Source organism: Micrasema longulum, unplaced genomic scaffold (genome assembly GCF_059751315.1).
Source record: "Micrasema longulum isolate JH-2025_06_02 unplaced genomic scaffold, ASM5975131v1 h1tg002706l, whole genome shotgun sequence".
Classification (NCBI taxonomy): Eukaryota; Metazoa; Arthropoda; class Insecta; order Trichoptera; family Brachycentridae; genus Micrasema; species Micrasema longulum.
In genome coordinates, this window is record NW_028279838.1 from 40,868 (window position 1) to 67,408 (window position 26,541).

Below are 26,541 nucleotides of genomic sequence, written 5' to 3' on the forward strand. Positions count from 1 at the left end.
GTATTTTTATTTATAGGTTGGTACAAATTGTGTCATGTTTTAAATGCATATAATCTGTGTCTCAGTATATAAAAAGGCACAATATTACCTAAGCTACTTCTGAACAATAAAATTAAAGTAATATTAAATCTTATCCTGTAAAAATATAAGCAAAAATATTCAATGCGAAGTGTATCTACTGAACCTGTATCACTTATCACGAGGCTTTAGTTTATATTCCAGAATATATTACTACGAAATAATTGTGCCCGTAAAAATAGTTTTACTACATATTAATTTTGTTAATAATCAATAAATTGAATAATAATATACCAACTGTTTCTGGAACACGGCTGATACTTTTTTTCTTTTGTTGCGTTATTAAACTAGCCGGCATTTTAATTTAGAAATTTTTAACAAAATAAATATTCATATCGACGGTGGAAATGCAAAATTTCCTAAGCAACATGTAGCAACATTACAGATGAGCCAATGAAAGTTTTTTTGCTTTTTTAAAAATGAATAATAAAATCTCATATATACCTAATTTTAAACGTGATATTTTTTATTTATATATTTTTATGAAAAAAAAACTTTGATTTGGTCTTCTGTAAAGTTGGCTAAAGTGCGTCGCTTAGCAAATGTTGCCTTTGCACCGTCGATATGGTTAATTTGTTTTACATGATAAATCACAAAATAATTGCTATATATATTTTACATTTTGATACATATAGTTTTTGGAACCAATTGAATTATTTAAATAACTAAGCTCTATTTGTATGTATTCAATCTAATCGTAGCATACAGTTATTTGGTAACATATTAATTATAAGAATAACAATATTACATCAACGACACAAATACTATTACAAGTAACAAAAACATATTAAGCGGTACAATTAATCATCGGTACATAGTAAGTACATATGTACATAAATATGTTTAGTAAATACATAAGTTATATATAACATATCAAACATGTTTATGTGTGCAAACGATATATACCTACATAATATGGCGCTAATTTCAATGGCAGCTACATAAACTATTGTACGCTGAAAACATACACTTTTCAGGAGAGCTGTATAAAAATGTTTTTGTTCACTTAAGTTACAATTCTAAAGCTATTCATTTGAATTTTAGATTATAATTTTCAATTAACATTTGAAAATGATGTCTGCAATCAACACTTTTAGAGATTTCAGTGTACCGATTTTTTATGTGGATCCTTATTTGTTGAAAAGATCGTATATAATACTTACAGTTTTTACTTGGAATCTGCATTCAGTCAAATGACCGTATGTATAACTTACGATATATTAAATGACTGTGTGTGTTACAAACTATGCCTTTTTTCTATTTAAAAACAACATACATAATTGTACGTATTTCATACGATAGTTTTGAACAAGTTTTAATAATTGTATACATGTCACTGTTAAAATAAGAAATTTGACATTTTGTGAGATATGATAGTATACGTAGCCTGCCATCGATTTGAGAACCTTTAAATCAACTAATTTAATAGATCGTATGTATTTTTAACATGCTGACAATTCACAAAATTTTAGGGTAAATGATCCTTTTTCACAAACAATGAATACAGAAGAAATTAAAATTAATGTATTATTTTATTTTTATTATGTTTTTTTTTAGAAATATTTCTTGACTTAATCCCGTACCTAGTTTTTAATTTTGATAATACTTTGAACCAAAATATTACTGTTCTTTTAATTACCATAGACTGAAGATGTAAAATATAAGAGTAGGTATACATACATCAAATATTACAAAAGTCGAATACATACATACAAACAATATTTCTATTGAATAACAAAAATATTTTGATCAAATTTAAAAATCACTAATATTACATTACAAACACATTTTGAATGTGAAGATAGTATAAATAACGTAAAGTAAGCAGTAAACATAATTCTGTATTTTTAAATACATAAATTACGTGGACATAAGGCGAAATTTATACACTCGGGGACTTATAAGTACATTTCGCAATAGTAAAAAAATCCAGATAGATTTTTTTAAAACATAGTTAAATTTAATAAAAATATCGAGGAAGAATTGAATAACTTAGCTTCTCTAGTATCATTGCTCAAACAATAGCTGAAGTGTACAATACAGTGAAGTCTGTCACATAATTTCGCAAAATCTGATCCAATGGGATAACATAATTACATTATGTTTTTAATTTCCTTTCAATATTGGCAGACAGTTTAAGTTCAAAGAGAATGTTACATTATTCAGTTCTTCAATTCATCTCAAAGTCTCAAGACAATTCTCCAATGGGGGCATTCTGAAGCCACAAGTCGTGGATGAAGGTATACAGGTCATCACTCACAGCGACCTAAAATTGAAAAATATATATTTTTTTAAAAATGGCAATATTACAGTGGACAATTACAGCACATTTATTTGATTTTTAACTAAAATCAGCACCCGTCAGGTGATTTATATAAAAAAAAACACTATATAAATCCAGAATAAATAAATACACATTCATTGATTAGCCTTTTATGGGACACCTAGAACAAAGTGGTACATAAATATACCAGCAGAATTGAGATACACATTTATTTTCTCATATTTAATATTAATAATAAGTCTTATGTCGCAACATAATAACGTACACTGGTAGATCAGCTTTTTCAAATTCAATGTTTATTATCTAAAAAAAATGCCATATTTTATTAGTTTTGCAAGACGTAAATCAACACAAAATATGTGTCCTGTAAAATATTAAAATTAAAGCTATTTTAAATCTTAAAATAAGGCACACATAAACATTATGAAAAGAGAAATGTGGAGATTGGTTCGCCTAGTGGTGTATTGCTTAGCATGCTTGCCAATCATGGTCTCAAGTTGAATTCCCAGCGAGGTCAACGCAAAATATTTATTTAATATGTTTTTTTGCTGAAATAAAACTAATTATGGTTTTCACTCCGCCGCGCCTAGAATTCTAAGGTCTGCCGACAAATATCTTATCTTATATCTTATTTTCTTTGATAACAAGTTGTCTTCTTTCATGCAACCACTGAATCAAATTCAACTATAACCATCTCTCTCTCTTCCATTCCCACCTAGTCTAATTTCATTCACTCTCTTCCCTTCCTCACATATCAATTATTTGTCTATATTCTTGTACTTTTACTATATAATATTATGTAAAATAAAAATCTATCATATAATGCATATCATCCTTGTAAATGCCCACTGGGCATATATATATATATATATATATATATATATATATATATTTATATATTCAGGGTGTCCCAGAAATCAACGTCAACCTGGAAACGGGTGATCATCAGTGAAAGATCATCACAGGGTATCAGTTTTTCTGAATTATTTTTTGATACTTATAGTTTAAAAAGTACTTAACCAAATTTTTAAAAATATTTTTCTGATAACTGTCACGACTTGGCTTATCACCTGTTTCTGGGTTGACGTTGATTTCTGGGACACCCTGTATACATAATCTCTGAACAAGCGCCCGAAGCATAAGACTGATCATATTGCCTACAGTATAATATATTATATTACAATTGATTGCTGATACATTGCAATTGTTGTACTAAAGCAGGGCACTATGAACCATATGGTGCCAACAAGGAAATGATAATGATGATATTATGTACCTTGTAAGGAGTTGGATTAAGATTTCTCTTGATGTCCTGCCGCAGCGTACTCAGTGACTTTTGCACACGCTCACGAACATAAGATAGGGGCGGGGGAGGGATGCAAATAGCGCCATCTTTCCAATACACCTGTGAAAAAACAGAGTTTAAAAAAATCTTCAATAAAGATGTAAGGTACATCATTATTATATTGGCCATTTTGCTATACATAATATGATGGATAATTATCTTACATACATATAACAAGTTTATGCGGGGCAGTTAATGATTCACATATGAATATCTATCTGATCGGGCAAAGCAAGAAACCAACAATTCTTCTTTCTTCGCAGTTTCAATCTTGGGGATTGGTTTGCAGCAAAGTCCTGCATCTCGTCCTCCATTGGTCTCTATTCTCTGCAGCCCTCTTCAACTCGGTATATGAGGCGCGGTTTAAATCCTCGCACACTTACTCCAAATACTCAAAAGATTTGTCCCCTAAGCCATTCCCTGTATTATGTCATGCAGGAGACCCTCATGGCGTATAATGTAGCCAATCCATTGGGCTCGCCTCTCTGAGATAGTTTTGATTAGGTGCCTCCCTTCTACAATTCTACTGAGAACCTCGTCACTAGAGATGTAGTCTCTCCAGGAAATTCCTAATATTTTTCTGTAGCACCACATCTCAAAAGCCTCTAGTCTTTTTTTATCTCTTTCGGTAAGGCACCATGTCTCACAACCGTACATCAATATGCTCCATACATATGTCTTGACAAGTTGTTTGCGGAGTTTTAAGTATATATTATTTGACTCAAAAATCTTTGATTTTTTGTTAAACCCAAGCCTCACTTGGTGTATGCGGCAGTCGACTTATCTTTTTGTTCTCCCATCCCAGGTGATCCTGCTACCAAGGTACTCTTTCTCGTTTTTCAAAGTTGCTCCTGACATTAGTACATTCATTCGCTGCTCATTACGGGCCACAGTCGTTACTTTGGTTTTGCTCATGTTTATTTTCATATTATATTTATTATTCCATACATGTTGCATTGATGTCAGAGCTTGTGAGCAGTGAGTTCTTCTTCACATTTAACAATCAGGGCGATATCATCGACAAACCTTATCATGTCTATCTTTTTTCCGTGTATTTTAAAACCCTCTTTATGACTCATTTTTTCCCTGATTTCATTGATCGCGCACTGTGTATACCCATTAAATAATACTGGAGACAGCGAGCATCCCTGTCTGATTTTGGCTTCTTTTTGTCATTTTCAGATGCAATTATAGCAGCTTTATTTTTATATAGCGCAGATATAATTCTCCTGTCTCTGTATTTCACTCCTAGTTTTTTTAACATCTCAAAGAGCGTTTTCCATCCTACTTTGTCAAAAGCTTTTTCTATATCCACAAAAGCAATATACGTATTTTGATTTGTTTTTAATTTTTTCTCCAATATTATTGGCAAAGACAACAACCAACAATTGACTTAACTGTAAAAACGTCTTACTGACTTTTACTAGGCCCATTAACACAAAAAAAAACTTTCTGTTGTAATTTCAAGGGCACGAGTAAGAATGATAAAATCCAACACAAGCCTGCAGGGACAATCAATTTATGTTTTATTATGGAAGTCTAGGGACGAGGTATATCTAAAAAATAAGTTCCGTTTATATTTCTTGCCATCGGAGGGCTGCAATTGCAGTTTCGCCCATGCATGGTGCTTACCCTGATAAGGTCTGTAATTTGTTTCCTTAATGTGAAGAAAATTGAACCAGTCCACATTCATCAACAGATCTGTGAGGTGTTCGGAAAACATGTGATAAGTGATTCGATGGCAAGAAGATGGATGGGACGGTTCAATGTTTAAGTTTGACTACATGTATTCGAGATTAATAGGACTTCCATACCTTGTATAATTTTTCCACTCTTGCGGGAATAACATAAGCCCTCTTTGATTCTTGGAAGGGGTGACGACAGAGAACCTTTTGTCCGACAATGGGAGCATTTTCAGTGGAACGCTGAAGGAGATCAATCAGGGCATGGCCATCAGCACCAAATAGTCGGTAAGCCTGAAAATATCAAATGATGCAGTCCAGAAAATAATGAGCAGCAAAGAAGACAATATAAACATACTTTTAACTTCATATTTACCTCTTTGTTTCCAGGGATGGTAACTTTACCAACATCTTGACTTAGTTTAATTCGAGGATGTTCATTTATTTCAACTAGTTTATAAACACAACCTAGAGCAGGTTGCCGTTGACATGTTACTGTAAAATTATAATGTACATATTACAATAATTGCATAATATAAAAAATTGAAATAATAATTATGACTTTTATTGAACATTTTATTGATTTGTTTTATTCAAATATATGAAAATTACAAGTTTTTTATAAGGCTTTTCATTTGAAATAAAATTTTAAAATCAAAATAGTATTTATGCTAAATTTTTCAAGATTGAATACTTACTAGCTTGAATATTACTAAGAAAAAAAACTCAATACAGAAAATATAAATATTTTAAATTTTAGGTAGGAATGTACTTTTTTATAATATGTTCTCCATGATATAAAGATTTCGTTTTATATATTTAAAATGACAATATTATTTGATTTATTATTTTACTCTATTCATCCCAATTCAACACATGACATTAGTCCCATAGAATTGGGGTATTGAAATTTGGCAGTAAAATTTAATTTAATTAAAATAACCGAATAAGACTATAATTTAATAATTTTATCATAAGTATGAGTGTAATAACAAATTATATTAACCCTTTGAGAAATGCCCTAAGATAAAAATTTGTCTTACAGTTTTGACTCCGTAATTAAAACTTTTGTAAGGAGTAATGAGGTCTAATAGTTAAAAAAATAATTGTATCAACTTACCCAAATGTGTGCCAATCCCAAAGCTGTCAATCTTGTGCCCTTGCTCGTTGAGACTGAGAATGGTTTCTTCATTGATGTCGTTGGATGCGACTATAGTCAGTTTCCCAAACCAGGGGATATTAAGTTTGGTAGCGATGGTTTCAAAAGTGTTACGCGAGAGTACGGAGAGGTAAGCCAAGTCGCCGCTGTCGATCCTCACTCCCACAGCTCGGTAGCCGATATCATTTAGCGCCAAGGCAACGGCGCAGAAGTTTAGCAATCCACTCCTGAGCAAATTGATTTATCATTATGAATTAAATTACATCAAAAATGAAATATGAAAGGTCACACAAAAAATTATGTGAACCAGTATATCTACTTAATAACATTTTTTTTTATTTTGTTCAAATAAGTGAACTATATTTGCATTCCTCGGAGGCCATTTTTAACTAGTTATAACTAACCATGTTAGAAAATTGAATTTAAGTTATGGAAGAGCGGTGAACGAGCCTTGGACCTAGGATCTGAAGTTCGCAAAACAATCACAGGACCAAACCTGAATTTTCAAAATACTATTTGTATATTACATAAAAATAGCAAAGGTGAAACAAAGCCTTGCAACTGAAAAATCAATGAGGAAGATCAGTGCTTTTTTATATTTATTAGTAGACTATTAAACTAAGCCAAAAAAAGTAATTTTTTATATTTATCGCTATGATTTTTTTAAGTTTTGTAATTTTACAACACGAGTTGTCGTCGGTGAGTTGAGCTGACATTTATAAGAGATCCCCAAACTTATGAAAACACGCTAAACATGGCTTCCTGGAAACCGGAAATCTATCTCGACACATAATTATTGATTGGCTATTCTAAACAGCTGTTGACCAGAACCTATACATTAATTTTTATAAAAACATATTTTTACTATTTTTTTCATACATTCTTGAGAAACTTCGCCATATCATTCTATTTGTGACACAATCTCAAGCACTCACAGAAAATATTTTACAGTTTAAGCTAGTTACTATGAAAGTTACAACTTTATGTTGCTGATTAAATCAATTTTAGTGGCACAATTTTTTTTATTTCAACTAATCCCCAATTTTTGAAGCTCTGTTCACTTCTGAGTATGATTCTGAGTTAAATTTCTTTCTTATAAAAAAAGAAAGAAATTTTGTTTTACTATTGAAATTCTTCATTCTTTCTGCTGGTTTCTTTGCTCGCTTAGTGTTCCCGATGGAAATATATATATATATATACATTAGTTGATACTTAAACTAGACTGAAAATATTATAGCAAACAAATTACAGAACAACTATTAATAAATTTATACATATGTACAACATAGTTTATTTCATGCGTAAAAAATAAAAATGCTAAAATTAAAGGTGTTTCCATGAAAGTACAAGAGATATAAGAAAAGGAAACAATATTTATTTCTATAATCTCAAGAGAACAAAATATATTCTGATATTTAAGATGCAATTATTTTATTGCTCATTTCAAAAAGCACATTTACATTCAATCTCTGAATGTTTGGATATATATAGAGACTTTTTGAAAAATTCCTTTATTTTTAACACACAATTGAAAGTCATTCCATTACAAATAGTTATGATTCATGCACCCATGAATAAAATTTTGAAGTATGCATTTTTGGTTTAAAAAAATTAACTACTGGAGCATGGGCTATGAGAATATTGTATACTTAAATTGAGATCATGAAGTTCGCTGAACAATGGCACTATAATATAATGATTAAATTATGTACAGATGAAGTCTGATTTTTTTCTGAAACAATGATTAACAGAACAGCAAGACAAAGTACCAACAATGACGCATTCCAAATATGTACAAAGATAAAAAATAATATTAGAGTAGTTTCTCCACGGTTCTCTGTACCCCGGAACCAGTGATGTATGCAGCATGCAGTTGCAAAACCACTTGCCTTTTGGAGTAGAAATTGAAAGCGGACATTTAAAGCATTATTTAACAAACGCGCAACAATTAAGCCTCTATAACACAAACATAACCAAATTTCGAAATATCCACTGGGTTTTATTGAAATGGGCAATTTAAAATCAGACACTGAAGCAAAGTGAGGAGCATTGACGTTTTGAGGATAATCAACGCTGCACAGTACACGACTCATCCAGTAAACCAAATACTATCAAATGAAAACTGTCTTGGTTTCTAGATGGTTATTCATATTCCATCGTATTTTGGGTGAGTTTAATTTTGCATTTTAAATTTAACTATAATGGTGTCATAAAAACCGATTGAATAACATTAAAATGTAAATATTATACATATAATTATTATAAAGCAACTATGCATGTGCATACGTGATTTATCCAACTAATAAACAGATTAGTAGGGAAACATATTAACATGTTATTGATTACATTATCACTTGCTTCCAAAAAGTAAGCTGACGATACAATATTAAATCAAGTTTCCCACCTTAGTCAAACTATGTATTTACAAACATGGAAAGCCCCATTTGGATAGTTTGATTATTTTTATTCAAGTCTGAATTGAAACGAAAATATAATTTCTTGATCATATATATAAATTTGATAATCACTTGAGAAAATTTGAAATTACATAAAGAGGCATAAGGATTAGAGAATGGAGATATAATCTATGTAAAATAGTATTAAGAAAAACTACATAATGAGATGAGTGAAAGTACAAGGCAAATGGAGAACTATTTTGAATGTAAGACAAACTTAATTGCAGAAACGGGCAAGCAATAATGTAATCGTGAAACAGCCTGAGGAAAAGTTTGTGCCCAAATGGCCACTGGAAAGGCTGCTCACTTTACCTCAGGGTCCGATCAGGGTGGACTGAGGAGCAATTATAAAGATTCCGACAGTGGCACTTGTAGAGGTAACACCTCCTGGATTTGTGGTCATGTTGGTGTTGAGACATAGTGCATCGCTGCTGGGTCGTGCCATTAAAGGGATACCTCTTCACATCATACGTGTCCACGAGGGCGATAAATCCGTCGGGAAAGGCTGCCGCGTACGAGATCAGCGCAGCCAGCTCTCCGTCGTTGGCCTCTTCAGCGGAGATTTCAACAAGGGTGGAGATCTCTCTACGCCAGTGCAATGCCAGCTGCAACAGGTCACAAGGCTGCTTCGTCTCGCAGTGAGCCACTATAGTGCTGGTGTTGTGGAGATCTTCCAGCGTGGAGAAGGATGTGATAAAAGCGTGCGCATGTGTCCCTTTGACGGGAATGTTGAAGAGTTTTCCTGCTAGCACATTGCTTGTCCCATCAAATCCACCTGAAGAAAAAAAAACAACATTAAAGTCTTTCTTTTTTGTAAAATATTTTGAACGGTCATTTTTCTAACAGGTTTGAAGATGGACATTTTCATCTCCCTTCTTAGGGATATGATTATAAAACATGCCAATACAGAACTATCATTCTGCAAAATGATTCAATATGCTTCCTCAAAGAATACGCGGAAGAGTTTTCAAAAAATAAATCGAAATTGGCCAGAAACATATTACCATAAAACAGAAAAACTTAGTGAAGAGAGAAAAAAAATTGTACACAGCACAGAGCAGGTTATCCTAGTATAGAAGACTTATAAATATTTTTTTTCTTCATAAGTATAATAAAATATATGTATATACCTATATATGCCAACACATGCCACGATAATTTTAAAAACATCAATCGACATGCGAACAGTCTAGAAAACCTAAGAATCATAGTTTTCAATACGTTAGCCAAAATGAAATAATAAAGTGCCTCTGACTTAACGTATCATGAAAATACAATACCTACACAAATTGGTAACTATTAACATAACAAAAATAACAAATTTATCTACACACATTCATCAATACAAGATAAAAGAATGTATTAACAAGAAACATGCATAATATGATACTAAGAGACAAAAAATACAGAAATAATTTATTTAATAAAATTATAACCCAGAAAAACATCACACATATTTAACATATTTTTCTTTATTTATATTTATAAAAATAGTTTTAATATACTGTGCTTACTAAAAATTAATTAATTTGTAATGTCAATAAATATAATATAATGAATTACAAATTGTGTATTTTTTAAATATTGATTATTCAAAAAATACATTGCCTAGTAAAAAAAATTAGTAGTTACATGTAGAAGATAAAGTTTTGATTATATTTATCAGTTTAGTATGTAAGTTACAAGAAATACTTGAAAATTATTGAGCCATATCAAAAATTTATCATACTTGTAACAAGTTATGACGTCTAAAATTACAAGCTAAATTTGATAACATTTGGTACAACTTCTGATTTAATATTTTTTTGCAGTGGTTGATAAAAAATACTGGTGTTTAGCAAAAAGTTTAACAAACCAATAAATGGTTAAAAACTTTTGAAATTTTTTAGCAGTAGATTAACTGTATAATTTATTATTTTTTAATATATATATATTTGCATTTAACTTCATTATTTTTGTACCTTAAAATATATATATTTTTTTGTAGTTGCAGTTTTGTGGATAATTTTTACTTTAAAAATATCAACACCATAATAGCGGGGCTATACTGACAGAATAAACTAAGTCATTAAAACAAGTTCCGGGATAATCGCATTTATGCTTTTTTATTCTTTCAAATGATTACTTCTCCCACATTATTTTTTTTTTTAAAGCTTTAAAAGAATAATCTTTATTCTAGGCATAGCATAAAATTTGAAATCAACATCTTGCACCTGTATTAAAAAGTATTTTAAATATATAAAGGCTGTTGACTAATGCATTCTGTCAATATAGTCTCGATATATTAAAAAAATATTTTAAATATACACCGCAAGACAAAAAAAACTACGAGTTTACCTGCTACCGCATCTCTTGACTTTACTGAACCCTTTTTCTAAGAAATCCTTTATCGATACCTCTTTCTTTTATACGACAAATTAAGGACACTATGTGTCACCTTTCTACAATATTTACATTTTAAAACGCGTGACATCTGCCTGAGATAATCGCTTAAGAAAAAAAATTGTTATGCGCTATCGATTTTTACGGGCACCTGAAATACATGCAGAGGTGCAGTCTACCAACACATCAACATTTTCAGTGAAAACAGTGTCCAGGGGGCTGTTGGAGCATGGTTTCCAAGAACAAAGTCCCGCAAAGAAACCATTACTCACGGACAAAATGAAGAAGGCTAGACTGGATTGGGCGAAGGAGCACCAGAATTGGACCTTGGAGGATAGGCAAAATGTTATTTTCTCCGATGAATACAAATTCAAGCTTTTTGGTCCAGACGGGAGAAAGATAGTTCGACGAAAACCTGGGTAAAGATACGATTCGTCGTGCGTCACTCGAACTGTTAAACACTCACCCTACGTCATGATATAGGGGTGCATGATAGCGTACAGTTTGGTAAGTTATTCCAACAATCGATGACATTACTCAATACACCGCTGACCAGATTTTTCAGGACAATTCTGCCCCGTGCCATAGAGCCCGCACTGTGAGTACAAATATTTTTTTTAAAATGCATTTTGTTTGTGACTTGATAAATAATTTACTGTTTTTATTACAGATCACTGAATTCAGGGATAAAATTAGCGTAAAATCGTTGACGTGGCCCGGGAATAGCCCTGATTTGAACCCAGCAACAGATTCGTAGATTTCAGATTGAAATTGTGATCTTGAATGAAATGAAAGTAATTTAAACTAGGACCACTCGTGCAAACTAACTCCTGACTCGTACGAGGGCCGTCGGACTGAGTGTAGTTGGATCGTGTCAACGCAGCTTTAAATATTTGCCAGGATACCCTTCTTAAGTGTTTATCCGAATCGAATTAACTGTAGTCATGTAAAATAAAGACTGGTCCATTTTTCATGTGTCAGGAAAACTGACCAACCTGAACTCGAATCGTCACGGGCGATGTAATTTTAAAATGTAAAACTTTAAAAATCATACTGATAACAATATGTATAATACATAAAAATAAAAAATAAAAATTTTTACTGGCTTAGTTTGGTAGTCAAGTAACAAATATTTTTTTATTTTTAAAAACCACTGAACTTCCTCATTCAAAGAAGAAGAAAAAGTTTGGTATTGATAATATATTTTCTAAGAAAATTTGGGTCACAGGCAAAATAAATTTGTAGAAAAGAAATTTATTAGGTATAAAAGAACAACTGATAACGTGACTCATATCATTGCATATACAATATCGGCGGCGGTGTGTAAGGAAATAAACTAAGCGAAAAAGCACTTAAAGTTGATAGGCTAACGGTATGAATTGGTGCCTGGTACTGACAGCCCCCAAATGAAACTAATCTACCAGTCAATGGGAGTGGGAATTCACCCTAAACTTTTATTGCGTGCCAAAGGTTATGGGGTATAATTCATGTCCTACTAAACTTGGTGTCAAACTTTACTTCAGCCTGCCATCCGCTAATTGCTATACCAAACTTTACTACCCGCAGCTTTACCATACAATGCAAATTACTTTGCTTCGTACAAAGAAACGGTTTTTGCTTTATTACAATTTGATAAAATTAAGAAAACTTTCAAGAAAATATAGATGTACAGTGTCAATTTATATCTGCATATTAGTTTGCGCATAATTAAGGTATTAATATTTATTTTATAACCTAGTAGGGTAGGCACTGCTTATTTTCCTATATGGAATGCACGCCACTGCATACATACAGAATATATTATCTATTCATTGATCATTATTTATCTTTTTACTATAAGATCAGATATTTTAAATAATAAGAAAAAAATATTTGCAATAGTACCTAATTATTATGAAAATACTTTTAACTTTTTTGATCTGCACAGTTTAAATTTTTCTAAAAATTGGATAATTTTAACTATAAAACAATTCAATATCTTGGTACTTTTATTTTTTTAAATTAAATGCTAGAGCTTTCATTCACTTTTAACACAGTCCTTGGATAAAATTATAAAATCATTTATAAAAGCGTCTTGAAAATACAGATAATCAAGAATCATCCATTTGTTGTGGCGATATTTTATAAACTCATTGTATTTTTTTTCTTTGCTATTCTAACTAACTTTGTATAATATCTATTATTTTCTTGTATGTTATATTTTTGACTGTTATTATTAATATTATTATTGTATGATATCGTGGGATAATTACTACAAATAAGTAACTTGAAAATCAGTATTTTTGAGTTACCCACTAAAAACACATATTTGTATTGTCCTCCATGAGTGCTCCTAATAGCCAAGTCATGACTTGTCTATCCACACCATTCATGGAGAAAGTGAAGAAAAAAATGTGTTTTTAGTGGGTAAATCACAATTCTGATTTTGAAGGCGCCTAATTGTAGTCATTACCCCGATATGTTGTTCTTATTATTCTTATTCTTACGGGCGGGAGTCAGTGCTATGCTCGCTCCTGGCGTCACACCGACCTGTAAAGATCTATTGTGACGGGTCCCCGTAATAGTCCTCACCCTCCAAGCCCAGGTCTATAAAGAGTGGCTATTAGGTAGGGGGCGAGCTCTTTAACATCCTCGGGTTTAACCAGTGGTCCCCGAGGATGAGGCTCCTTTTATGGTGTAAGGCATCACATTCACATATAATGTGTATAGGTGTTTCCTCATATATACCCCGCAATACATTATTATTTCGTCTAATTTACTATTTTTCTATGTGAAATATTATGGCTTAACACGGCACAGTCTAAAAAGCCATAATAAGTTCCTGAAAATATGTAAGATGTAACTGAATATTTAAAAAAGTGCTACACTTTATGTGGATATAGTATAGTGGAGTTGTATCATATTCATTCTTGCTATCTAAAATGAGTTTTATTAGCTTTTAGAAATAAATGTATGCATGTATTTGTAAGTTAATAAACCAATAAAAATATGAGATTTTTCTTTTAGAAATAATTGTAATAATATGTGCAAGCCTTATCTCTCAATGGAAAACAGTTGTTATTTTTAATTAATTAAGTTTTATGTATGTACCCATCTTTTGGTATATATTAACGACTTTTTTTAGTACAAAATTTTGACCAATCTCTTCTTTTTGACCAATCTGTTTTTTGGTTGGCAAGAAGATATTGCTTTTAGCAATAAGTCTGCCAAAGTACTTATTCTTTGTACTTGAAGTTTTAAATATAAATACATTTATAAATGTATGCATGTATTTGTAAGTTAATAAATAATAAAAATGTGTGATTTTTTTCCATTTTTAAATCTTTTAGTATCAACACTTTTCTATTTCCTATTCACATTGATGAGTAGATAATTAATAAAGAATCTCCTTTCGACTATATGGTCATTTTCAGTAAACACGTATTAATAAACTCAACCTTGACATTGTAATGCATATGTGTTGGGATTGAGATTTATTTAATCTATATAAATAAATAGTTTCCATATGCTATCACCATTCATGATCATGACATTCCAGACCAATTAATTTTTATGATGAACTCAGAGTTGTGAATAACACCCATTATGTAATGATTACAATCAGTGGGATTATTATTTGACCGCCATTTTGTATAGAGCATAGACCTATGAGACTGATAAAACCAGTGAGCGGTGAGCACTTGCAAAAAGTGATCTCTACATTTAAATCAAATGCTAAATATTTTTCTTTAATCTAAACATTTATAAGAGTTTATGTATGTCACATAATTACAAACGTTGACGAACACAGATACATTATACATAGACCGTAGAAGAGTGTATTTTCTAAAAATAAATAATTGTTTTCAAATGACATAATTGACTTTATTGCATATTCACATTCTAGGCAATGCAATAAAAAAAAGGGTTCAAAGAAAGTAGATAAACATTTTTTGCAATCATCATCATCATTATTCCCTTTCCACACCTAATGGTGCGTAGCATTGGTACACCAATCACAGCATATCGTGATCATTTTTGTTACATTTAAAAAAAATAAAATTAATTCAAATTTATACAAAAATTACACAACATCTAGATCGCGCCAAACAAATAATAAATAAAAGATTGCAAATTTATAAAAAAGGAGAAATAAAGCTCACACAATTTTACACTTTAAAGTTTTGATTTTCGATGAGGAAGTCATTTAATCGTCCGCTTCTTTGCTCGAAACTAGTCGAGTTTTTTACCTCGGCGGGAAGCTTGTTAAACGGTCTTGGAAAAATAAATTCTGTTGAAGTTTTGTGCTTTAGACTCAATGCATGATTTAATTTAGTTTCATCCGGATATTTGTTCTCTTGTGCAATTATTTATGCAATTAATCAACCCATATCGACTTAAATTCCCAAATAGGCATACTTAATATTATCATTTTCTTCATTTGATGTTTATATCTCCACATAAAATTACATGAATTTTTCTTGGTAACTTTGATATCAATGATTCTATTTTGATTAAAAAAATAAAAAAAATAGTTCTTGTTCGGTGGTCTATAAATAGCGAGAATATTCGTAGTTTCTTCCTTATCTAGATTTAATTTTACTTGAATTATTTCCATTACAAAACTTTAAATTATTTGACGGGTATTTTTTAAATTACAATTAATAAAAATCATAACTCCTCACCCCCTTTGTGTTTTTCATAAATGATAAAAGGAATAGTAATTTTTTATTTTAAAAAGATTTGCCTCTTCTTCCTTTATTCACTTTTGTATTCTATACCCACATGAAGGTAAGGTGATCAGTCTTACGTTTCAGGTACCATTCCAGGGACTATGAAATATCCTAATGTGAAAACACCCTTTTCAATAAATATTTCAGATCAACCATGTCAGGGATGGAACCCGAGACCTCTCGCATGGTAAGCGAACGTGCTGACCATTACACAATGAGGCTGACTTTTTTGCAATGGTGGTGTAATTACTAAGACACGTTTCTCTTACATAATGGTTCAGGATTCGAATAAATATATCATCGGTGATACTGCAATATAGCGTAACCTGTTTATTTTATGAATATGTTTTACTCCAAAAAATTTGCAATAGGGACTAAGAGCTGTTAGTTTTATATAATTGCTATTTTTGCTGTAAATAATAATAGTTTTTGTGTTCAGCGGTATTTTTGTTGATTAAAATCGTAAGTAATATATTAACAGAACGCTTTATAGGTTCCCCTGCCAAAAAAATAGATAGATAAAAATAGATAGTTACGCAGTATTGCAGTATCACCTATGATATGTTTTTTTAAGCATGGGTGTTTTATTATGTAAATCACAATTGGTATTGAAGCGTCTAGGTCGAAACAACGTAGTATAAGATTCTTCAGTATTACGTATTTTTAAAAAAAGCAATAAGTTTTTGTCGCATTGTAGCTTCTTTTTCTATGAACCAATGCAGACATATGAATGAAAAAGTTAATGAACAATAAAAATTTTAATAACTTTAGAAAATGATATTGTTTAAACATCTAATCCGTGAGTCTGCGGCACTACTACGGGACCGCAACTCGGTTTAACCCGATTCCAGCACTAGATATAACAAAAACTAGTGCCCCGTTACTAAATAAAAATGGACGGGAATAAACACATTTGTAAATTAATATCAGCATATTATTTACCCCTCCCGTGTAAGCGAGTGTCTGGTTTTCTGTACCAACTGAACCTATGGTAGGACCAGCCCTGCCGGGTTCATTTAACACTAAATGAGACGGTCATAATGTGCATCTGGGCGGATGAAGAATACAGTTCTGTGTGTGAACAAGAATCGGAATTATAGATAAGTGTTTTCGAATCGAAAAAAAGTTTTAAAAAAACAAGTGAATCACCTGAAAAAGAAAATCAAGTGGAGAAAAGTCCGCCTTGTAGTGTTGGCGCATTCGCCTATCATGTTTGAGGTCCTGGGTACGATTCCTAGGAGAGTCGATGTGAAATATTTGTTTATAAGGCGGTTTTATACACCAGAATATTTCTCTGTCTCTGGTCGGGCAGCTGAAGCGTAAGACTGATCAACTTCGAGATCAAGATACTGTGCATTTACTCTACCGTTGCAGGGCCCATGCACCATCAGGTGCGGATGGGGGTTCGATGATTGACAAAGTTAATTATAATGTGTATATTGTTCAGGTAATATATAGAGTATTCATTATATTACACGGCACTGAAGAGTGATCGATGCGAGAGAAAAGAGAGAGGTAAATTTGTCTTAACTTCTAGGTACCTTTTTTACAAACAAGAGTTCGTAAAAGTAACAGAGGAATATATGTAGATATGTATATATATTTGTTTATTCTACTGTATATCATTTTACGGTTCAAGTTATAATGATTACAAGATACCTCCGTAAAGATAAGACAACTTAGTCACCGTACTGAGAAATAATAACAAGGGAAGTTGCAAATAGTATTGCGATAAAATGAGTTTGCAAGAGTACTAACATATTTCAAAAGTTAATTGAGATATTTTATAATGAAAAATCTCCATTAAATAAAATTATTGAACAACAAATGACTTAAATCCCTTACTGCATTTTCCCATTTGATGAGTTTTGAAAATATGTTTCCAAACTGTTTGCAAAAATCTATAAATAAGATATTAAGCGATATAAAAATAGAATTGCAACCCATATTATTTTATGAAAAAAAAAAAGAAATCTTTCAAGGTATAAAAATGTCATGTTTATGAGTTTTAAATTTTAAATACAGTTGGGCCGGGCCTCCTTTATGAAAAATAAGACTAATATTTAATAGTTAGCTGCCTGCGTACCTAGCATCGATCAACTTAATTGCATGATTTTTCTTTATAGAAATTCATTTATCGTTTATTTTTAACAAATGTTTATTTGAAAATACCAAAAAAAATCAACAAACAATTAAATATGTTTTAAATGGATACACAAACTGGGCGTAGTTATGCAGAAAGCGTCCAACCCTCAAAATGCTAAAAATGAGTCATACTGGTTTCGATAGCATACTACTATATCTTTATGAGCTGAAAACATCCAAGCTCCAAGTGCTATACCTTTTTTGCCAATAAAAGAAATTTCTAACCCACATCACGGTTATCACTGTTATATTAACTTTAAAAGCGCCCGAGTGGCTTGACTGTTTTCTGCGGATCTTTTTTTATTTATTTTTTAATTTCTTTAATTGGCAAAAAAGTATAGCACTTGGAGCTTGGACGTTTTCAGCACATAAAGATATCGTAGTATGCTATCAAAACCAGCATTAATCTCATTTTTAGCATTAAAATTTATTTCAACAGAGAGGGAAAACATTTTTGAGAAGGGAATATGGAAGTCTAGGCATTTACAGGGCTTATGACCTGTCATTGGCTGGTTTAAGTGGCCACTTTACACACTGCGTAACATTCACCATTCTGCCCATGTTTAAACATCCATATTTCCTCAACTCTTCCATCTGTTGACTTTTGTGAAGTAAAAGAGCTGAAACCTTTATCACGTGGGTGAGATTCATCCGGCTGAACCAAATCACCTACTAGGCAACCCTTGAAAATAATTTTCCAATTTTTATACTTCTTCTTTTACCAAGTAGTTAATTTAACAATATTTGAATATGTCCAAATGCTTTTTAGCATTTTGAAGGTTGGACGCTTTCTGCATAACTACGTCCAACTATGTGTTCTCATAGTTATAGTGTTTCACATGTGTTTCAGTGTTTACATGAGGTTTTGGTTCAATTCCAGATTAAATCTTAGATTTAAAATGACTTTTTATTTAAATCAATTGGAATTAATTTTTAAAAATTTTTAAAAAAGATTCTTTGTTTAGAATATTTTTTTTCGTCTTGTACCTATCTAGTCTAAGCAGCAATATTAAATAATAAAAAATTCATTGAAATGATTTTGTCATTAGTAATACTTATAAGTGAGTGTGATATTAAATTCGTAATTCCTGACATTGCTTCTAAATTTAGAATGTTAAAAAAATGATATGTAACAATGTATACAAAAAACATTCTTGGGACTAAATTGTATTTATTATTCGCAGAGTTATATCTATGAACATAATTATTATCTTGCATGTTTTTAATTCAGCAAATACAGTTTTCAAATATGCTGATAATGCACGAGCTGTTTTACTTAGAATTGTGTATAATATGCGAGTTCAAACAACCTAGATAGATAGTTGATTATATTTTTATCATGCTTCAATAATCCATTTTAGAATTTCGATGTGGAAAAAATTAGTAAATATGTATTTTTTTAAATATGTTTTCTTTGCATGATACTTCATACTTACTGAACAAACACCTAACTTTATCAATATGAAGGAACGTGCTAAACCAACTCCTGATGTTACTTTGACCATATAAATTATGCAGATCTGTAGTGACAAGTAAATGTCCTACATCAAGTTACATATTATATATTACTATCTCAAATGTCGAGATCCGTACTCTGTGTAAGGCTGAGACAAGAATTATTGACAAAACCAAAAAAGGAGTTTTGCATCAGTTTCAGGGCTAATAAATAGCGAAAGATGCTGATGTTGCTATCAACTATCAAGTATTTTAATTCAAATGTGTACCATTTCCAAGATAATACAATGTATAAATAGGCATATTATTATATCTTCATCCATTTCCATAGATGATCACACGTGTCTTTTGGTTTTCCTCATTCAAGTATCCTCATTCAAAAACTTTATTCACACATATTTAACCATTCACTCATCTTTAAGAGTGAATCGTTTTTATATTAGCATAAAATATGTATAATAAAAATGTACGAATTCAATTATAGAGCATTTTTTTCTCGAGATGTAAATATTTCATTATGTTCACTGATTTTTTACTGTAAATATTTTCATCGTAGTCTACGCTATCTCTCTAAGTTATTTACTTATGCTATGGCATACCAACACATAAGTATTATTTTATATTTCGTTAAAGCAATATGAGATTTTAATATATATGAATCAGGTAATGGTCCCGTGGCTAGTGTTGCGGACTCACGGGCCAGAAGTCCGAGGTTCAAACCCCACTCTACCCCAACTTGATTTCCATTTTCTTATAGTGACTAACTCGTTGAAAGTGGCCACCAAGATTGAAATATTTGGGTAAATTATAGGAAAGCTAATATATGCACATATTTAAAAAAAATTATATATATAACTAATCACACTCTTATACTAAATTATTGACAATCCATAAAGATTTTCAGTAAAAAATATAATTCACATTAATATCCATAATTCAATGCATAAAAATGTGGTTTAGTACATAACATATTTTTATTCTCAAATATTAAATAAAAACTAAATTGACTCACCAAAAAAAATGTTTTCTTTATATCATATACTACCAAATTTAGTGGTTAAATAAACAGGTATGCGAAAAGTTGTTAAGCATTTTTTGATACTGACTTATTGTCAGATATCTCTTTTCAACCAATATCTGTGTGATGGTTTTTAAAAAACATTTTTCTTAAAATTAAAATCATATTTTATTGATTTGATTGGCATTCACATCGTAATGCTTCATGATGAACTATTATATAATAAAAACTTTCTTACAAGTGTTAAATGTTTATTCTATTAAAGTAACATAGTTTTAGTTTAGGGATTTTGTACATTTTGTACATTTTTTTTGTACATTTTTTTTTTTTTTTTGCACCACAACAGGCCAGGAGGCCTAATTACAGTGGTGAATTACATCACAGAGCACCCAGGCTTGAGAAAAATCACATTTTTAATTTTTGTGTTCTCACCGGGAATCGAACCCGGAACCTTCCGTGTGTGAGTCAAGCGTCTTGACCACCACACCACGGAGGCCGCCAAATAGCACTCCTCCCATCGATAGATAATATAAAACTCCAAAAAAAGTTTTGTACCGCCCGTCGATGGAAGAAGTGTTCTTCCGAAACTATAGTTGTGTTCTTTGAATATAATGAACTTGTATGTGTACCATTAATAAATTCATATTTAAAAAAAATATCAAAGCACTATATAAAAATTATATGGTTTGTGATTAAAATATTGCTTCAAAAACAACAGATGAATGAATCAAAGAAGAATGGGAATCCAAATATAAGTAGAATGGTGAATATTAAATACTGTGGTAAATGTTACATAGTGTTACCAATAAGTTAGATTGGAATGTTACCATGTAGTTTAAGTACAATTTCGTAAAGAGCTCTCAAAGAGATTTATTACAAAAACAGCGTTTCATAAATTAGCCAATTATTCTTATTATGAGATCACTAAAACCAGTTAATTTAAGGTCAAGTTCTGTAAATACTTAATGTTCCATAATATTACCATTTAAATATTTCTTTTTTTTTTTTTTAAATAAATCTGAGATGTTTTTTTTTATAGATTATGATTAAAAAAGCCAAGAAGAATAGGGGTTGGGCTGCTTTTCTGCCATGCTAATTCGTATCTGCTAAATTGTAAATTTTACAGGACATAACTGTTTTATGCTTTGCCAATCTGAATACTTGTTGGCTTAGTAAATATGTAAGGCTACCTAATATCTATTACGAAAAAAAAAACAAAAAACGATTTTTCTTCATTTATGACTTTTAGGCTTAGCAGGGCAGTTTTGGCAGGCTAAAGTATATTTTTGAAAATATGCAAGTCCCAGTATGTTTAAAATGACAAGTCTATGAATCGTGTATATTGCCAGTGACAACATATGGAATATACATCATGTCTGTGAAACAGAAAAGTAACCAGAAACTGGAATGCACGCAACACTCCATGGAAAGACAGATGCTCCGTGTATATCTAAGAGACAAAATAAAAAATTAAGAAATTAAGTGCCGAACCGGAGCCATGGATATCATAGATCGTACAGCAAAATAAAAATGGCAGAGAGCAGGGCACTCGGCGAGACAAAACGATGACAGGTGTACACCCAGAATAAAGTGGAGACCATCTACAAACAAAAGAGGTCTTGGAAGCCCACAAAAAAATGAGTTGACGACATTGCCTCGATAGCAGGTAGGGCGTGGATGAAAAAAGCTGGGGACAGAAAGGAGTGGAAATGTTTAGAGTGGAGAGAACAAGGCTGAAAAAGAAGGGTAAAAAAGTTACACTTACCAATGTAAGAATATTTAGAGGCTGAGAGTCCTCCATCTGGGCCTTGTGCCCGGCGCAATCCAAATTCAAGCAACGAAATGTTCTTCCCAGCAACCATACGGTAACGAGCTGCGTTTGTTGCCATTAAACTGAAAGAAATATTACCCAGACAATGTTAGACATCAAACGACAAAAACCTTAATTATTCAGTTGATAAAAGAGTGGGATAGAAAATAGAAAATTCAAAACAAACATGCGCATTATGTTTGCTTTGAATTTGCTATCCCACTATAACACTTGGCAATGATATGGATTTGTATATTTACTAACTTCAATGTGTTTTTGTCAGTTTTTTTCAATCTGTGAGTCGCTACCGCCTGGGGGGTTAGAAGACCCTGCTTGGGGGGGTCACAGTCACAACCAATCTCACAACTAGTAAAATGTAGCTACCAACTTGTGCCAGAAACCCGACGAATAATAGTATTGTTTTGAATTTGGTATTAAGGTATATCTGAGTTTGAATCGATGATCTAAGCGGGCCAAAACTCAATAATAAGGAAGTTCAGTGTTACGGGAAATTAGATATAAAAAATGTTTTCTAACATGCGGTAAAAATTGGAGCATTTAATTGAACGGCGAAGTTTCTCTAAAAATTTATGAAAAGAATCACAAAAATGGTTTTGATAAAAATGAACTACGTCACAGGTTCTTGTGAATCAACCGATCAATTACAGCGTTTTTATATGTTGCGATAGATTTCTGGTATCCGGGTAGCCATTTTTTTCAATGTTTAATATATTTTGTCAGCACAACTCACCGACAACAACATCATAGGCAGAGTAATTTTAAAATAACAAAACTTTAACAAAATCATAGAGATGATAATATGATATCAAAAACTTTTTTTTAAATTGGCTTCGTTCGATAGTCTATTAAAACCAATGTACTTCCACATTAAATATTTTTCTTAAATACATGTTTTCTCAAATCTTACCTCGCATAGTTCACTAAAGTCAGGAGAGTAGTTTCTAAGATTTGTGTAATAATCAAAGGACCCTCTACCCTGAGAAGTGGAACTCTGAAAATTTACATTGAATTTAAACTCATTATATACTGATAACATAATCATAGGTAAAATACATTATAATTTAATTTCCTCAATACAAATTATTTTTTTATATGATAAGGTTAACACATCCGCCCCTGACATCATTTTAATTGTTTATTTAGTATTCTTTTTTATTTGTTAGGCATCTTTGTTTCTAAACATGAACAAAAAGAGAGAAAAAAGCATTACATTATTTTATATTATTTTGTACACTTACGAAACACAAAAGCCTGACTCTTTTTTGGCAAGTTCAACCTGAATTGTTCTTATTTTTTTCGTTTATGGATGGGCAAATCATAGGCAATAATTAAGATCTCATTTAACAGGAAGTAGTTTTTGAATGAAATTTTCCAAAATACTGTGATTTTTTTTTATTTTTTAAATAATACACATATATATATTTTTACATTTCTTAGTTTTTTTTTGCATTCCACTTTTTTATCTTTAAAGTTACCAATTAAGTATGAAATTTTAAACTAAAGTGTAAAAAATATATTACTAAGTGAGTACAATAATCAAAGCCTCAAGATGTAGAGTTTACAACTGCGCTGGCAACTCTGTATTTTCTATAGCAACAAACCAGGCGCGTGCGGCGAATATTATCAGTAGGGATACTGACAACAAATAATTATGTTCTTACTTTTAGTAGGTATGATAGTAAATATATGTAGATATCTAATTAAAATCAATATTGCTTATAATCACTTTTGTAAAGTGTGCTTGAAGTATTATTTTATGAATATGGTGCTATATAAGTTTTCCATCATAAAAAAAAATATATAAATGATCTTCTTTAAATTAACGGAGCACAAGAGCAGGCGCGTCTAGTGGTGAAGCTGTAAACATTAGGACATTACCTAAAATTCGAAATGTTTTTAAATTTTGATCAAATTACAATAATAAGCTATTTAAAACTTGATGCAATATGTTATAAGAGTCTTTTTTTCTTAGCATTACACGAGTTGGATGCTCTTATCTCTATACGGCAACGTTACGAACCTTAATATGGGTATGAAATTTGAACATTTGTAATAGGACTGGACTCAAAATGAAGAGTAGTATCCAGATTCCAGCGTATATTACGAATACTATCAAGTCCAAGGTACCTTGATATTCAGTACATTGGTATGGGAAATACGCATACATATAGGTAGATTTGTATACTGAAAATATTATTTGAATTTGTAAATCGCGTGCACTTGAACATTTTCTGCGATAGCTTTAGGAATATTTATAGATTATTATTTTCAAATATTCAAAATATGCGCCGCATCCACGGTTTGTATGGGCGGAACACGCTTGCAACAAACCCTTAATATAATTTGAAAATGTATTTAGCTGCATTTATTACAAAAATATATTTATGTGTATTATATTTTGATTTTAAGTTTTTTAAACAATTCTACAAAACCTTCAAAGTAAACATAATTGGGTACAAAATAATATCAGAAAAATTTAATGCCAACATTTCATTGCAGGTACCTATCATGGTTTGTTTACAAGTATGGAATTGAAATAATTATTATGAGATCATTTTACTTCTATAAATAAACACAATATATTTTTCAAGGACATTTAAAAATAACAATAATAATTGTAAAACTAATTGGTTGTTACATTCAAAACATAACAAAAATTTCAAAATGTAATCCAATCATTCTCACGATTTTAGACAAAAATATTTAAATTATAGCAATAAAAATTCCATTAACTTTTTTTTTATTCTTGTTTTAGTTTGTTTTTTTTGTACGCACTTTTCAAAAACAATTAAAATTATTCAGAAATTTAAACTTAAAGAAATGAGATGTAATACTTAATTGTATTTTTATAGGTATATGTAAATATTGCAGCTATTTAGTGATTATACATTACAAGATTGAATAATTTCGGTAAATTATAATAAATATATTTTGATGGTTGGTATGAAGAATGAAATCAATCAAATGACATCATGTAAAAGTGATGTAATCCATAGTCACATTCTCTTGCACAATCTGAGCTGCTTTTTATTAGTTCTACATCAAAACAACTTTATTAACTAATGAAACGTACTAACTATTTGTTAAACTACCATGAGCAGCGGAAATATTTGTCTTCTATCTATATTTTCATGATACAAAGGTTTATGATTAACATGTGTTAAGTAAATGTAAAAATATTGAAGTATTATAATATAATATGCTGGTTGTTGTAAATTACACAAGGAAAATACCTTGGGAAAGCGACAGATCCTTCTTCTATAGCACTAACGGTCACATCCTTGCAAGTCAAATCTCTTAAGAAAACAAAGAATTCAGGTTCAATCGACGGAGGCAAAGTTTGAGTGAGATACGCGATATCTATAAATCAAAAGTTTATTGAGTCATGAAGTAAGGTTTTAAAATAAAGGGTTCTTAATATTCAACTATATAAATACAATAAACTTACCACTATCAGAGTAATGAAAGTTATCCAAAAACTTTAATACTTCCTCTAAACCAGCAAATATGGTAAATTCTCCTTGGAATGGATTATTTCGAAAGAATAAGTCAAATACAGCGACATCTCCGATCTTTCCGGATTTCCAGTAGGCATAAGCCATAGTTATTTGATAAAGATCTAAAACAATTCAATATTATTTTAGATTCACATGCGCAACACAAAACAATAAAATAAACAATATTTCGACATTCTAATTTCAAAATTCCCTCGTTCCCGAATGTCAGATTTGTACCAACATTGAGAAAAGTAAAAAAAATACCTGTCAAAAGTGGCTGCACAATCCCGTTTTGTCGTGCCATTTTTCGTTCACAATTTAATAACACTTCTTTTTGACATGACATGATTTAATATAATTTCAGACACCAACTTATGTTAGACGTAGCGTGTAACACGTTTAATCTCACAATTGAAACTGCTGTCATATTACAAATCGTCACCCCGCGCTCACAGCGCGGGAAGTACGTTCACACCGCCTAACGTCATGTCATGCGC

At 31.1% G+C, this 26,541-nt stretch overlaps 1 protein-coding gene across 2 annotated transcripts; it reads right to left on the bottom strand.

The window, feature by feature from the left end:
- Positions 1–1,608: 1,608 nt before the first annotated feature.
- Naprt (nicotinate phosphoribosyltransferase) lies at positions 1,609–26,541 on the bottom strand. 2 transcript variants are annotated; one of them, XM_088241029.1, is made up of 11 exons: positions 26,309–26,541; positions 25,996–26,166; positions 25,781–25,907; positions 23,455–23,538; positions 22,482–22,609; positions 9,461–9,779; positions 6,510–6,775; positions 5,766–5,884; positions 5,522–5,683; positions 3,639–3,767; positions 1,609–2,344 (listed from the first exon to the last, which is right to left on the bottom strand). In XM_088241029.1, the coding sequence occupies exons 1-11, from the start codon at positions 26,388–26,390 to the stop codon at positions 2,267–2,269; spliced, it is 1,665 nt and encodes a 554-aa protein (XP_088097155.1). In that variant the 5' UTR covers positions 26,391–26,541; the 3' UTR covers positions 1,609–2,266. The 2 variants fall into 2 exon arrangements, with proteins under 2 accessions (XP_088097155.1, XP_088097154.1); XM_088241028.1 differs by having other exon boundaries at positions 9,317–9,779.

Bases quoted from the DNA above. Each gene is read 5' to 3' on its own strand.
- Naprt (XM_088241028.1), bottom strand. From the start codon at position 26,390: ATGTCATGTCAAAAAGAAGTGTTATTAAATTGTGAACGAAAAATGGCA. The intron at 26,167-26,308 runs GTATTTTTTTTA...GAATTGTTTTAG, and splicing joins TGTGCAGCCACTTTTGACAG to ATCTTTATCAAATAACTATG. The intron at 3,768-5,521 runs GTATGGAAGTCC...GTTTTTTCACAG, and splicing joins GAGTGGAAAAATTATACAAG to GTGTATTGGAAAGATGGCGC.